At 39.1% G+C, this 16656-nt stretch overlaps 1 protein-coding gene and 1 long non-coding RNA gene across 2 annotated transcripts; one reads left to right on the top strand and one right to left on the bottom strand.

Moving 5' to 3' along the window:
- Window positions 1-2187: 2187 nt before the first annotated feature.
- LOC309698123 (uncharacterized protein) lies at window positions 2188-6468 on the top strand (the record flags this gene model as incomplete). The annotated part of the gene is made up of 2 exons (XM_082520439.1): window positions 2188-2744; window positions 4810-6468. Exon 2 carries the CDS (start codon window positions 5014-5016, stop codon window positions 6466-6468), a length of 1455 nt encoding a protein of 484 aa, XP_082376565.1. The 5' UTR covers window positions 2188-2744; window positions 4810-5013.
- Window positions 6469-6752: 284 nt separating this feature from the next.
- LOC309702002 lies at window positions 6753-9257 on the bottom strand. Its single transcript, XR_014275339.1, has 2 exons — window positions 8820-9257; window positions 6753-7820 (listed from the first exon to the last, which is right to left on the bottom strand). It is a non-coding gene; the product is annotated as an uncharacterized lncRNA (long non-coding RNA).
- Window positions 9258-16656: the final 7399 nt, after the last annotated feature.

Genomic DNA, 16656 nt, shown 5'->3' on the forward strand with positions numbered 1-16656 from the left:
AAGCAACACAATGAAAGCTTGCAAGGAAAGCTTGATGAAGCTCTTCGACAAAATAGAAAACTCCTCCAAGAGAAGAAAGAAGATGGCATGAAGAAGAGAGGGCTGCACAGCAACCTCCGAGACATGGAGCTAAAGTACAATGTTGACAAAAAAAGGCTTGATCGCACAGAGCAAGCAAATGAGAAGCTCCTCCAAGAGAAAAGGGAACAAGAAAGCAAACAAAAAGAAATGGATTCCAATCTTCAGAGCATCAAGCAACAAAATGAAAGCTTGCAAGGAAAGCTCGATGAAGCTCTGCGACAAAATAAAGCAATCCTTCAAGAGAAAGAGCAGCTGGACAGAAAGCAGGGAGACATGGAGTGCCAACTCCAGCTCATGGAGGGAAATGACAGGATGCTGCAGGTAAAGTTCAATGAGACACTGCACAAATATCAAGACCTGCTTCAAGAAAGAGAACAGCTGGTCAGTAAGCAGAGAGAAGAAAAACTTCTTCTCCAGGAGTTTGAGAAGAACAACCAAAACCTGCAAGAACTTTACAACAAACTGAAGTTCAAAGCATCTGAGCTGGAAGGAGAAAATGAAAAACTACAAAAACAGGAGGTAACATCTAAAGTGCTGACAGAAAGGTTGGAAGAAAAACAAGGCGAAAAAGAAGAAGTGGTGAAAAAATGCAACAAGCTGCAGAAGCAAAACACCGAAACAATCGAGGAGCTGATCCTCATCCTTGAGAAAAAGCAGAAAAAGAAAAAACGCTTCTGCTTCTTCTCGAGGAAGAACACTCCTTCTCTCACTACTGCCAATGTCACCTCTTCTTCCCCCACCTCTATTCCAGCTTAATTCCCCCCCCCCTTAACTACTAACACCTCTCCCATCTCCCTCCCCTCTCTTCACAGTCACCCCCCAACCAGTCCCGACAGTTGACTGCCCCCTCTAGAGCCTGGTTCTGTCATAGGTTTCTTCCTTTAATTTTAAAGGGAGTTTTTCCTATCCACTGTCGCCTAGTGCTTGCTCGGAGGGGATTGTTGGGGTTTTCTCTCCTCTCTCCCTTTACATCCCACCCACCTTCTCTTTTTTCTTAACAATTGAACAATTAAAAACAATTGGCTGCTAATTAAATGTGTCAAATCAATGTCTTTATTCAAGAATACAAGAAATGGGTAATAGCTGCATGTGTGTTTGTGTGTGTGCATAATATGCATACTTTACGTGTTGGATCCAAATCCCACAAGGAATTAAATAAAACAAGAAGACAAACAAAAACAAATATTTCTCTCCCTTCCCAGGTCAGGAATCAGGATGAGGAAGAAATGAGGTCAGATCAGTGCAGGTTTTTGCACTACTGACAGAAAGTTTCTGCTGATTAAAAAAAGTATGTCGATATTTCTGAAATACATTTGCAAACAAATAACTTTGACAACTTGTGTTTTTTCATAAAAGAAAAAAGAAAAATCAGAGAGCAGAGCTGGTAAAACAGCTTAGCTCCGCAGGTTACAGGAGATCAGATGCCAAATACTTTTCATGACAGTCTTCGTTATTGCATAAATCTCCCCTTTTATCATTGATCAGTAAATCACTGCATATACATTCATCTAACCGTTATAATTTCATGAGTAAAGATTCTCAGATGACTGAATGGCGGTTTTAGTAAATGTTGAACTTTATTGTGATTTCTATTTTTAGAATCAATAGCACACATTTTGATTTAGTTTTGCAAGCTGCTGATTTCACACAGATCCACTGCCCAAACGTGCCTTTGAGTTTTTCATCATTTAACAAGAATAGGCTCAGGCAATCATTGTGTAACTAGGCTTTGGGAAGGTCTGGGGACAGGTATGATGGTGGTGGTTTTAAAGCACTGTGGCACAACAGCTTGACTCAGGGAGATGTTAAAGATGCCCGCTAGGACATCAGTCAGCTGGTCAGCACGGGCTCCGAGCACGCGTCCAGGTATATTGTCTGGTCCAGCAACTTTGTGTGGGTTGACTTTAGTGAGAGTCCTTCTCACACTGGCCGTGGACAGGGACAGCACTTGGTTGTCTGGCAAGGGGCTGGCCCTCTATAGTCCATCTTGCGTCCCACTTAAACAAGTGCGTGTTCACACTGCCCCTGGATGTCCTGGCCTCTGAGGTTAAGGTGTACGGCTCCTGGTTGTCAACTGACCAATTTATCATGGCAAAGTCTGTGGTGGACAAAAGATAAGAGGCTGATTATAAAAATGATCCATGCACGCCTTATGACCTACAGCATGTACAGTTAACACAGCTAAATGGCTGTGAAATTGTAAAATTACTTTTGAAATAAAGCTATTCAAAGTCAATTAACTGTGACTATAATAATAGCAATGTTAGCCAGCAAACAAAGCGTTAGCACTAATTAAAATAAGCTGCTAGGTGATGTTACCGTTTCAAGTTCTCTCATTGTTTGACATGTAGGGCAGATATTTTGGTGACACTGAGATTAGCCAGACACTAAACAGCAGTGTAATATCAACGCTAGATTAGATGTTTTCTAATCCGATAAAATGACATTATTCCTGTTTATAGAAGATGTTTGTCGTCTGTTTGTTTGACTGACAGGAACAGGAAATAGTGGTTGGAAATTACTGTTGGCGTTACATGAGGGTAAAGAAGGGCTTTAAGCACCTGGGTAAAAACTGGACCCATGATGAAACACTACAACAAGTACAACATATTCTTCAGTTTTAATATGTGACCATACTGTGCAGACTGCTGATGAGTTACACGGTTACATTTCATTAGTCATTGTTAAACTAAAGTGGTAAGCAGTTACTTTATCCTTTCACTTAAAATTTCCAGGAAAAACACTACCTTGGCTACTTTTGTGCTTACATTTGATCTATGCTGGGTCACTACTTTTGCACTATAATGCTGCTGCTGACACCTTGGTTCACACTGACAATTAGAAAAAAGCTGATATGAAAAGAAGGATGGAAAATGCCTGGAATTTAGTTACACTTGCAAATACTGCTGCCTCCAAACTGCAAGCATCAATAAAATGTTACAGTATTGTTTTCTATATCTGTGCATATATCCTTATTGGTAGTTTTCTCGAAATAGAAGATCTTCATTTTTAAAAAAGAAAATCTCTGATAACATTGCTGAAGCTAGCGCCCACCCCTACTGCGCGTACTGCAAATATAAAACTGATATATACTTACATCATGAAGCAGTTGATGTTTGGTTTCTGACAAATACAGTAAAGAGGTGCGTTCTCCCCCTCCATACCAGTGTTCTCAGGCACTGGTACATGGTCAGTGTCAGACACTTCACTGTCCTACAACATACCACATAGGACCACATTAGAAATGACATGTATGTAGACATGCTAATTATACCTGGCTAAATGGATGCAGTAACAAAATGTTACTTAACTACTCTAGTTATTAGTTTCCAGATGTGTGCAGTTGCTCCAGTCTTACTGACAGTATACTGTTTCAAACACCAGTGCCAACATTTTATTTTTTAAATCTTAGTATGATTCTGCACCAAGACTTGTGGCCTGTTGCTCGGTAACTTATTGTCTGACTACATTAACTACAGTTCATAAACATCATTCATTTTCTCCTACTTATTTTATTCAGGTTGTATTCCAGCTGTCATAGGGCAAAAGTACACCCTGGACAGGTCGCCAGTCTGTTGGAGGGTTATTAGAGAGACTCAGACAACCACTCACACAAACAGCCAACTAACCTAACCCCGCGCATGTCTTTGGAGTTCAACACCAGTCTGGCCGAATCACAGATAAGCAGGGTGTCTGTGCTGCAGAGCACAGCTGTGTCAGAGACTCTTGACATCAATGTAGCGTTAAGGATGCGGAGCGACGGGTGCACTAACGTAATGAAATTATGAGAGTGATCGTCATTGTCTCTATGTTGTTGCGCCCTTATTCGTATTACTGAAACCATATATCTATTCTAGCTCACCCTAAAACTGTGGATAAAATTAATCTGTTAATAAACGTGGTCAATTATTTGGGAATGTTCTGGCAAGAACGTCGCATTCTTCCGGTGGGGAAACTAATCATAATACATAGTAATTATAATAACAATAATAAATATAATCACCGGTAAAGTCAGTTAGCGAACACTACTGGCATGTAATGCCAATGACGACCATTTCACAAACTGTCGAAAATGCTCAAAATGTTGTCGGCACCAAAAGTGAAGGGCTGACAGTTGTGTTATATACGAACCGTAAGCGCTAATGTTGGTTAGCATCAGCTAAAGCGAGGAAGTTTGACACTTGCAGAGGCAGTGAACGCAGAGAGAGCTTAAAAACGCATTGTGTGGTTTTTTAGTCTTTGCTTCGTTGCTTTGGGATTTTTTTTTTGCATTAAGACGTTGCCCACAAAATTACAGATATAACGGTGACTTAGCTGCTCGTTGGATAAACCCATGGACCTTAGAAAAGATCAACAATACTCGGATGTAAGCACCCGTGTATAACACAATAGGCAAAATTACGCTTGCTAACCTTTCCACATCACAGGCTTCTCATTAAATAAACATTTTTTTTCAAATACTCACCATGATCTGAGACCGTTTAAATATTTTGTTACTCTGAAAATATGGCAGTATGAAGCTAAACCTTTAGCTTGACGGCTAAAGCAATGCTAAGATTTACACGGAAACGATCAGCGGACATCGTTAAAGTACTATTGGTCTACATTCTTCTTCTATGGTAGCAGCCTGGGCAGAGTAACAGCCAACTTTAAACTGCGCCATCTGTTGGCACAAATTACAGTAGAAAACATTATTGCGACAACACGTTTTTTGGGGAAAAATAACAGAGATTGAAACTTTATTGATAATTTGTCCAAATTGAAAAATGCCCTCCTCCAAAAATATCACGTGACAACCTCATTGCCTTACAGAATTATGACGTCACACACATGTAGAATCTTACCACCATTCTGATCCTTTGATCCTTTGATCCAAAAATCTATAAATAGCGGTGAAGAGCAACGACTTTTAGTCCGTTTCTCGCAGCATTGATGTGTGCAGCATTGAACCGTTCGCCAGAAAAGCCTTTTGAAATATTTGGATCCTTTGCAATTCTAACTGTATCCAGACCCAAGATGTCTCAAACAAATCCAAAGGGACAAGAAGTTGACCCCTACACTCTTCCCTGGGATGAGCCACTAGACTCTTCCCTTTCCTCTCTTCCTTGGTGTGACCAAGTCGAACTAGAGGAAAAGCGTTTGGAAGAAATGGAGGATGAAGCGCTCAGAAACACCGAGAAGATTAAGTTCTTGATGGAGGAAAATGAGCAAAAGAGCGCTCAGCTAAAAAAGTTGTCATACCAGCTTCAAGAAAAGGAAGCTATTATTGAGGAGAAACAACAAGATCTCCATGACATGGACAAAAAGAACCAGGAGCTCCAAGGAAAGCTTGATGAAGCCCTGCAACAAAATAAAAAACTTGTCCAAGAGAAAAAACAAGACGGCACGAAGAAGAGAGGGCTGTACAGCAATCTCCAAGAAATGGAGCTAATGTACAGTGTATACAAAAAAAAGCTTGATCGCACACTGCTAGAAAATGAAAAGCTTCTCCAAGAAAAAAGGCAACAGGAGTTAAAAGAGAAAGAAATGCATTCCAAGCTTCAGAGCATCAAGCAACACAATGAAAGCTTGCAAGGAAAGCTTGATGAAGCTCTTCGACAAAATAGAAAACTCCTCCAAGAGAAGAAAGAAGATGGCATGAAGAAGAGAGGGCTGCACAGCAACCTCCGAGACATGGAGCTAAAGTACAATGTTGACAAAAAAAGGCTTGATCGCACAGAGCAAGCAAATGAGAAGCTCCTCCAAGAGAAAAGGGAACAAGAAAGCAAACAAAAAGAAATGGATTCCAATCTTCAGAGCATCAAGCAACAAAATGAAAGCTTGCAAGGAAAGCTCGATGAAGCTCTGCGACAAAATAAAGCAATCCTTCAAGAGAAAGAGCAGCTGGACAGAAAGCAGGGAGACATGGAGTGCCAACTCCAGCTCATGGAGGGAAATGACAGGATGCTGCAGGTAAAGTTCAATGAGACACTGCACAAATATCAAGACCTGCTTCAAGAAAGAGAACAGCTGGTCAGTAAGCAGAGAGAAGAAAAACTTCTTCTCCAGGAGTTTGAGAAGAACAACCAAAACCTGCAAGAACTTTACAACAAACTGAAGTTCAAAGCATCTGAGCTGGAAGGAGAAAATGAAAAACTACAAAAACAGGAGGTAACATCTAAAGTGCTGACAGAAAGGTTGGAAGAAAAACAAGGCGAAAAAGAAGAAGTGGTGAAAAAATGCAACAAGCTGCAGAAGCAAAACACCGAAACAATCGAGGAGCTGATCCTCATCCTTGAGAAAAAGCAGAAAAAGAAAAAACGCTTCTGCTTCTTCTCGAGGAAGAACACTCCTTCTCTCACTACTGCCAATGTCACCTCTTCTTCCCCCACCTCTATTCCAGCTTAATTCCCCCCCCCCCCCCCCCCCCCTTAACTACTAACACCTCTCCCATCTCCCTCCCCTCTCTTCACAGTCACCCCCCAACCAGTCCCGACAGTTGACTGCCCCCTCTAGAGCCTGGTTCTGTCATAGGTTTCTTCCTTTAATTTTAAAGGGAGTTTTTCCTATCCACTGTCGCCTAGTGCTTGCTCGGAGGGGATTGTTGGGGTTTTCTCTCCTCTCTCCCTTTACATCCCACCCACCTTCTCTTTTTTCTTAATAATTGAACAATAAAAACAATTGGCTGCTAATTAAATGTGTCAAATCAATGTCTTTATTCAAGAATACAAGAAATGGGTAATAGCTGCATGTGTGTTTGTGTGTGTGCATAATATGCATACTTTACGTGTTGGATCCAAATCCCACAAGGAATTAAATAAAACAAGAAGACAAACAAAAACAAATATTTCTCTCCCTTCCCAGGTCAGGAATCAGGATGAGGAAGAAATGAGGTCAGATCAGTGCAGGTTTTTGCACTACTGACAGAAAGTTTCTGCTGATTAAAAAAAGTATGTCGATATTTCTGAAATACATTTGCAAACAAATAACTTTGACAACTTGTGTTTTTTCATAAAAGAAAAAAGAAAAATCAGAGAGCAGAGCTGGTAAAACAGCTTAGCTCCGCAGGTTACAGGAGATCAGATGCCAAATACTTTTCATGACAGTCTTCGTTATTGCATAAATCTCCCCTTTTATCATTGATCAGTAAATCACTGCATATACATTCATCTAACCGTTATAATTTCATGAGTAAAGATTCTCAGATGACTGAATGGCGGTTTTAGTAAATGTTGAACTTTATTGTGATTTCTATTTTTAGAATCAATAGCACACATTTTGATTTAGTTTTGCAAGCTGCTGATTTCACACAGATCCACTGCCCAAACGTGCCTTTGAGTTTTTCATCATTTAACAAGAATAGGCTCAGGCAATCATTGTGTAATTAGGCTTTGGGAAGGTCTGGGGACAGGTATGATGGTGGTGGTTTTAAAGCACTGTGGCACAACAGCTTGACTCAGGGAGATGTTAAAGATGCCCGCTAGGACATCAGTCAGCTGGTCAGCACGGGCTCCGAGCACGCGTCCAGGTATATTGTCTGGTCCAGCAACTTTGTGTGGGTTGACTTTAGTGAGAGTCCTTCTCACACTGGCCGTGGACAGGGACAGCACTTGGTTGTCTGGCAAGGGGCTGGCCCTCTATAGTCCATCTTGCGTCCCACTTAAACAAGTGCGTGTTCACACTGCCCCTGGATGTCCTGGCCTCTGAGGTTAAGGTGTACGGCTCCTGGTTGTCAACTGACCAATTTATCATGGCAAAGTCTGTGGTGGACAAAAGATAAGAGGCTGATTATAAAAATGATCCATGCACGCCTTATGACCTACAGCATGTACAGTTAACACAGCTAAATGGCTGTGAAATTGTAAAATTACTTTTGAAATAAAGCTATTCAAAGTCAATTAACTGTGACTATAATAATAGCAATGTTAGCCAGCAAACAAAGCGTTAGCACTAATTAAAATAAGCTGCTAGGTGATGTTACCGTTTCAAGTTCTCTCATTGTTTGACATGTAGGGCAGATATTTTGGTGACACTGAGATTAGCCAGACACTAAACAGCAGTGTAATATCAACGCTAGATTAGATGTTTTCTAATCCGATAAAATGACATTATTCCTGTTTATAGAAGATGTTTGTCGTCTGTTTGTTTGACTGACAGGAACAGGAAATAGTGGTTGGAAATTACTGTTGGCGTTACATGAGGGTAAAGAAGGGCTTTAAGCACCTGGGTAAAAACTGGACCCATGATGAAACACTACAACAAGTACAACATATTCTTCAGTTTTAATATGTGACCATACTGTGCAGACTGCTGATGAGTTACACGGTTACATTTCATTAGTCATTGTTAAACTAAAGTGGTAAGCAGTTACTTTATCCTTTCACTTAAAATTTCCAGGAAAAACACTACCTTGGCTACTTTTGTGCTTACATTTGATCTATGCTGGGTCACTACTTTTGCACTATAATGCTGCTGCTGACACCTTGGTTCACACTGACAATTAGAAAAAAGCTGATATGAAAAGAAGGATGGAAAATGCCTGGAATTTAGTTACACTTGCAAATACTGCTGCCTCCAAACTGCAAGCATCAATAAAATGTTACAGTATTGTTTTCTATATCTGTGCATATATCCTTATTGGTAGTTTTCTCGAAATAGAAGATCTTCATTTTTAAAAAAGAAAATCTCTGATAACATTGCTGAAGCTAGCGCCCACCCCTACTGCGCGTACTGCAAATATAAAACTGATATATACTTACATCATGAAGCAGTTGATGTTTGGTTTCTGACAAATACAGTAAAGAGGTGCGTTCTCCCCCTCCATACCAGTGTTCTCAGGCACTGGTACATGGTCAGTGTCAGACACTTCACTGTCCTACAACATACCACATAGGACCACATTAGAAATGACATGTATGTAGACATGCTAATTATACCTGGCTAAATGGATGCAGTAACAAAATGTTACTTAACTACTCTAGTTATTAGTTTCCAGATGTGTGCAGTTGCTCCAGTCTTACTGACAGTATACTGTTTCAAACACCAGTGCCAACATTTTATTTTTTAAATCTTAGTATGATTCTGCACCAAGACTTGTGGCCTGTTGCTCGGTAACTTATTGTCTGACTACATTAACTACAGTTCATAAACATCATTCATTTTCTCCTACTTATTTTATTCAGGTTGTATTCCAGCTGTCATAGGGCAAAATTACACCCTGGACAGGTCGCCAGTCTGTTGGAGGGTTATTAGAGAGACTCAGACAACCACTCACACCAACAGCCAACTAACCTAACCCCGCGCATGTCTTTGGAGTTCAACACCAGTCTGGCCGAATCACAGATAAGCAGGGTGTCTGTGCTGCAGAGCACAGCTGTGTCAGAGACTCTCGACATCAATGTAGCGTTAAGGATGCGGAGCGATGGGTGCACTAACGTAATGAAATTATGAGAGTGATCGTCATTGTCTCTATGTTGTTGCGCCCTTATTCGTATTACTGAAACCATATATCTATTCTAGCTCACCCTAAAACTGTGGATAAAATTGATCTGTTAATAAACGTGGTCAATTATTTGGGAATGTTCTGGCAAGAACGTCGCATTCTTCCGGTGGGGAAACTAATCATAATACATAATAATTATAATAATAATAACAATAATAAATATAATCACCGGTAAAGTCAGTTAGCGAACACTACGGGCATGTAATGCCAATGACGACCATTTCACAAACTGTCGAAAATGCTCAAAATGTTGTCGGCACCAAAAGTGAAGGGCTGACAGTTGTGTTTATATGAAAAACTGCAAAAACAGGAGGCAACATCTAAAGTGCTGAAAGAAAGGTTGGAAGTAAAACAAGCTGAAATAGAAGAAGTGGAGAAAAAATGCAACAAGCTGCAGAAGGAGAACACAGAAACAATCGAGGAGTTGAAAATCCTCATCCTCGAGAAAAAGGTGCTCGTGGTAAAGCAGCTGGAGAAAAAGAAAAAACGCTTCCGCTTCTTCTGGAGGAAGAACACTCCTTTCACTACTGCCGATGTGTCAGATCAATGGCTTTATTCAAGAATACAAGTAATGGGTAATAGCTGCATGTGTGTTTGTGTGTGTGTATAATATGCATACTTTACTTGTTGGATCCATGTCCTACAAGGAATTAAATAAAACAAGAAGACAAACAAAAACAAAACAAAAATATTTTTCTCTCCCTTCCAAGGTCAGGAATCAGGATGAGGAAGAAATTAGGTCAGATCAGTGCAGGTTTTTGCACTGCTGACATTGAAAAATGTATGGCGAGATTTCCAATATACATTTGCAATCAAGTAACTTTGACAACATAAAGTTTTTTAAATCAAAGAGTGGAGCTGGAAACACAGCTTAGCTCAACAGGTTACAGGAGATCCAAAGCCACCTACTTTTCATGACAATCTTCCTTGTGGCATAAATCTCCCCTTTGATCATTGATCAGTAAATCACTGCATATAAATTCATCTAACTGTTATAATTTAATGAGTAAAGATTGTCAGATGATTGAATTGCGGTTTTAGTAAATGTTGAACCTTGTTGTGATTTCTGTTTTTAGAATCAATAGCCCACATTTTCATCCACTGCCCAAACGTGCCTTTGAGTTTTTCATCATTTAACAAGAATAGGTTCAGGCAACCATTGTGTAATTAGGCTTTGTGTATGTTGGAGATGGCATTTGGCCAAATAGAGAACATGCTACTACCAGCATCAACCCCCTTTTTTCTCAAGCTTTTCACTGGTATCCATTACAGTTCATTTGTTATACCAAGGACTTCCACAACCCCAACACAACTGACTTCAGCGTCCAACCAAATAGAAAAACTATGACTGCTTAAGAAAAAAGCGCAAAACATTTCAGCCTGTTTCAATTTCAGCATCTGCAGTATTAATGAGCATGAGTTAAAACAGATCAGCTTTCTGAACTAAAAGGTTTTAATAAATTTGCACAAAAGGTAAGGAAACGTGTGTTTTGTTGATAATTTCTTTTTGTCAGTTAACCTTATACCGTTTTCCCCCCTTAAATGGTGTCACATTTGTAAGGAAAATTCATTTTTGGTCACACCCATGAGAAACTTGCCAAATGTTCTCTGGAAATCAGTGTTTTCTGCTACTGACTCTTATTTTGAGCCTCTTGTATTCCACATGCTGACAGTCAGGTGCCTGAATGGAGCCTGATCGTCAGCAATTGTTAGCTTAGACTGTTCCACAACAGTCAGTTGCTGTTTACTCCAAACATACCACATTTCTCTGTAGGGCTGCTCGATTATGGCAAAAATGATAATCACGATTATTTTCACTGAAATTGAGATCTCGATTATTTGACGATATTTATTTAACCCTTTAAGACCTACCATAGAACCAAGTCCGCCAGAGCTTATATTATATTTTTACATGCTGTAGTGCCATTTTTGGGAGCATTTCGAGTTGCTATACAACTGTTATAGCCCATATTTTAATAATATGTATGCATTAAGTCCATAGTAACTACATTAATTGCAAAAAAGTGCAATAAACTACAAAAAAATTGAAAATCGTTTTTGTTTTGTTTTTTTTACATATATTTCTACTTGGAGAAATTTAAGAGGCTTATCCCTCAAAACTTTAAATACAAAAAAGTTGCAAAAAATAGTTTACACCAACAGGAAATTTATTTTGAGTGTCTTCATAGTTTTATTTTGGAGATACAGCAATTTTTATATGCTGCAGGAAAAACAAAAAACAATCCTATGATGCAAATTTGCAAATAAAACAGCCTGTTCATCAAAATAAACTATTTCCAGCAGTGCAATTCGAGTTCCAAGCATCCCAGAAACTATTCAGAAAAGTCAAACATGACTTATAAAAACACCAGTATAGGCTTTTAAGGCCTACAAGTAAAAAACTACATTTTCCGCAAAAATGATGTCACTTCCGGTTTTGGACAGGAAATGGGGGACATGAGATAGTTCGTGTTGATGTCTTTTTCAATGTGGGAAGTGTTACGAACAGCTGATCGGATCGGCAAAGCATGTTTCTGGAATATTATGTTTTTTTTTCCTGCAAGCGCTTTTTATGCAATTTTTGCAAAGCTATATGTGGAAGGAAACCGTGACCGAGGACAAGCTGATGGCATAAGATGTAAGTACAACTCCTCCGGTTTAATATGCAAAACAAATTATTGCGCTAGCTTACGCGGTTCAGGTTCTACAGGGATTTAAAGGGTTAACAATAACAATGTATTGAATAATGACTTTAAAAAAATACTATAAAATAGTGTGCAAATGTTTGCAATATAAGAAATAAATGAAAAATGTAAACATCTATGTTTAGTGAACTTTGCAGTGTTGCTCTGTGGTGCAGCTACGACACTGTAGCAAAGTTTACACACTATGTCTACTTGATCCACGTCTGACTCCACAAACGCATAATGTTTCCACACCACTGAAGTTTTTTTTTTTACCTCTCTTTTCAACCAATGGCAGTCACTCTCCTCTCCAAATAACTTCTGCCTAGCTTTCCGAGCTTCCCTCGCGGGGGCCCATCACGTATAGGTGTAACGGAGAAACAGCCAATCAAATCGCAGCTTTTCGGGCATTGGAAAAAAATGGGGGTTTTTTTACACTGAACTGTCTGAGCGCGGGTTCGAGTCCTGGTTGGGACAAAGGTTGTGTTACATTATCAAAAGTTAAACACCATTTTCAATTTACTTATTGTGGATAACATTTATTTTTCACTTTGCTTTTAATTTGTATTTCATTATCATTTTATTTATATTATATAGTGTTATGGCCTGTGGAGCAATTTTTCTGCATTACGTACCTATACTGTCACAAAGTACATAACTCAGACTAAACTGTATCATCACAGTTTTGAGATGATACATACCAGACATATAGTCTACAATTATGCAGACATCCAACTTTTAATACAAAGACTAAAGCTAAAACTACAATACAGATACATTCTGATGACATAGAAAATGAAGCTTATACATAATTTAAACAAGGCATGTCTGTAATAAGTCATCTGTCTGCTTCCTGGTGGCTGTTGGTTTATATCTATTCATTTTCCAGCACAAACTCAGTACTGACATCATTACTTTATTCTAGTCATGCTCTTGCCAGCCTCCACTCTGCATGCTTTAAATCTGTTGCTCTTCTGCTTCTGCCATTCTGCGTTTCAGATCCTCAGCTATGCAGCCCGCCTCCTCTCCTTTCTCCTCCTCACTGTGGTCACTCAGAACCCTGTCCCAGCCTCCATCTTCATCACTACCAGCATTTTGACTCTGGGGTGTGGCTTATGCAAAATCCTGTCACTGCTGAGATTTCTTCTGCTATGATGGGTCATTGGAGTCTAACTGCCTAACAGTTACATTTATTTCTGTATCTCAATAAATCATGTTCAGTTTTTCCACATGATCTCTCCTTATTGAACTGCTTTTGTAGATAAGCTTCAAGCCAGAAAGCAACAATACCTAAACCAAAAATATTATCATCAGAAGTGAGACAGTGTCTGGACTATCTCCAGCTGTGTTGCATGTATTAAAGGTAACTTCAGACACTGTCTGGTTGTCATGTCTGAAACAGGCTGTATAGTCACACAGATAAAAGACAGCAGTCATGTTTCTAATATTACAAATCAACCAGAAAGATTATAAAGATAAAAGCTGTGAGACCCCACTAGAGTGCGCGGGGCGCGGGTACCCTCCCATGTATAACTATAGAGGCTCTCTCAGCAGCCATTTCCAGTATAAAGAAACGTTCCATGTTTTTCACTGCTCTGGTTTAAAAGCCCACTTCACACATCTCTCTGCATTCTATGAACTCCTTGCAGACTATTCATTTCATTTTCGGTCACTACAATTCGTATGAGTGAGGTGTGAGGGCAGGGTGGGAGGGTTGGAGGTGATGGGACAGGCGGGACGAGACTTCTGTTGATCTTATTAAAGTGAGATTGGCTTTTCTGGATAATTATTATGTCATAATGTTTTGGCTATAATATACAATATCAGAATCATGTGTGCCATGGGGATTTATCATTGGAAGAAGGCTGAGAGAACACTACTCTCCAACTTCACAAGCTCTTGCTGTGGGGTTAAATATTGTGGAAACCCGATGAATTTCTACAACTGCAAAGTCAAAGACGAAAAGACACAAAATTATAATATTACAGTTGTACTGAGTGTATAAAGCAAAGTCAGTCAGTTTGCAGTGGTTGGAAATCAAAAGTCCTCGCAGCTGTGCGCACGTTGAAATACAAAACAGATTTCAACCCTTAAAATGCAAATAATTTCTCCATATACCCCAGCTGGTAAAAGGTTGAATTTAGTAAAATGGTTTAATAGGAACTGTGTACATTTACCCCTGGAGGGTCATTAATGCATGCTGTTGTTTATTAGCCCAATTTTTGCTGATTCCTGGAGCACACTGACATTGGAGCAGCAGAAACAGAAATGACCTAACAGATCACATCTAAGTAAAGTTGGTTAACTTTGTGTTAACACAGGTCTGGCACAGAGGACTCTAGCAGTTCAACAGTTCTGGGTCTAATTAGTCGTACATGCCCTAAATGTTTCAGCTGGTGAAAAGTTTGCACTGAAGACCATTTCAGCACCCAAAATTGTCTACAATGGAGCTATACTGTTGTAGTAGCTGTACTATGTAGATAACACTGTGTTGCTGAAATGTGGCCTTCCCAGAAAAATGCACATTCAGGATGGAAGCATATGTTACTCCAATACTTGTATACGCCTTTCAGCACTGATGGTACATTTTCAGATGTACACGCTTCTGGTTCCTTGGCGCAAGGTTTTGAGCTGAGCAGTGACAACAAGCCAGATGGTCCTTCTGGTCTCCTCTGGAGGTTGTAGCATCCATGTTTTTAAAAAAGACATTTCAATTTGTCTGACCACAGGACAGTTTTACATTTCGCCTCAGTCCATTTTAAAGGAGCTTTGGTCCAAATGTAAACAACAGAATCATGTTTGTTTTTTAGTACCGCATGAGAGGCCCAACGATTGCCCTTCATCCCAGAGATTTTTCCAGATTCTTGGACTCTTCTAATAATGTTATGTATTATAGATAATGAAATCTTTACAATTTTATGATGAGGAATGTTATTCTGAAACTTTCCACAGTTTGCAGATGCACTTTTTTGTAGTTCAGTGAACCACCGCCAATCTTTACTTTTGAAAAACGCTGGTTCTCTAAGATGGTCTTTTTATATTTGTAGTACCATTTAATTTTACAGCATTTACAGCCTAGTTTCAGTATAGTATCACTTTAGTTAACAACCAGACTCTGCACTCACAGTCGATTAATACGTGTGTGTATGTTGAGTTCATTAGACCACTTGTGTCTCTTTGGCTTTATACATCATGCTATCTTATACAGTTATTGTTTGCACATTGGTAATTGTGGTTACATTCCTTTATCAGTGCATTAAATACGTGGTTTTAACACTGCATATCAATGCATATCAGATGCTTTAAGCCACATCATGATAAAGCATCTTAAACGTTCAATTTGTTGTGCAGGTGGCCCAATGTGTAGGCTTATTAGTTATATAGAATTAATGGCCTCTTGCAGTATTTTTTTTTTTAAAGTAAACAGATTTTCTGCTGTCCTTCTAACTTTGTAACCTCTGTTTTGTGGACACAGTGTGCATTTCTTTTCCCTATCACAGCTGTCTAGTCCTTGAGCTCTGGCAAAAACTATAAACAGTTAGCTCCATAAATATGTATAATCTTGGTTCTGTACATTAGCACAATATTAGCACAATATGTATTATAAATGAAACAACTCAAATGCAGTTGAAGTGCAGACTTTTGGCTTTAATTCAGTGGGTTTGAACAAACACATAAAAATGTGATGAACTAATGCTTTTTTAACCCAATCACTTCATTTCAGATGTAACTGGACAAATATATAACTAAAAATATTGACCGTATGTTGTCTGTTCAAAGCAAAACCTTCCAAATGATAGCACCACACATCAAATCAACTCCATTTCTTTTATCTGCTTAATTAATAATGACATAATGAAGGAATTGCCCACACCTGTCCATTGAATAGCCTTTTAGTTCCTTTAAAAAAAAAACAGTGGCCCCTGTTACAGAACTGAAAGGCCTAAACGCTTCATCCAGTTTGAATATGGATACCCTCAAATGAAAGCTTAGAGTCTGCACATTATGTCGGTGGAATACATGTATGTGTCAGTAAACAGGTTAAAAAAAAAAAAACTTGTGTCAGTGTCTAAATATATATGGAGATGCAGTGTTCAGATAAACAATTCACTTGCCTTAAGGTGACTGTTGTTGTGATCTAGTGGTTTATAAATAAAAATGAATTGAATAAATATTATGTGTCTGTGTTTTATTATTATTAATGCAGTAAAAGTATATGATTAGACAAATGCAAATCAAAACATAATATGATTTGTTTTTTCAAAAGAAGGTAAGAACCTCAGCAAACACAGTAAACTCCCCTATAATACACTTTCCCTCTCCTCCTATATGTCCTAAATCCAGAGCCACATCCTCCTCCACTCTGGACATCTAATCCCCATAAGCCTGCATAATGCCCTGGCCAGGGTG

This window comes from Aulonocara stuartgranti (assembly GCF_965226115.1).
Source record: "Aulonocara stuartgranti genome assembly, chromosome: 3".
Taxonomy (NCBI): domain Eukaryota; kingdom Metazoa; phylum Chordata; class Actinopteri; order Cichliformes; family Cichlidae; genus Aulonocara; species Aulonocara stuartgranti.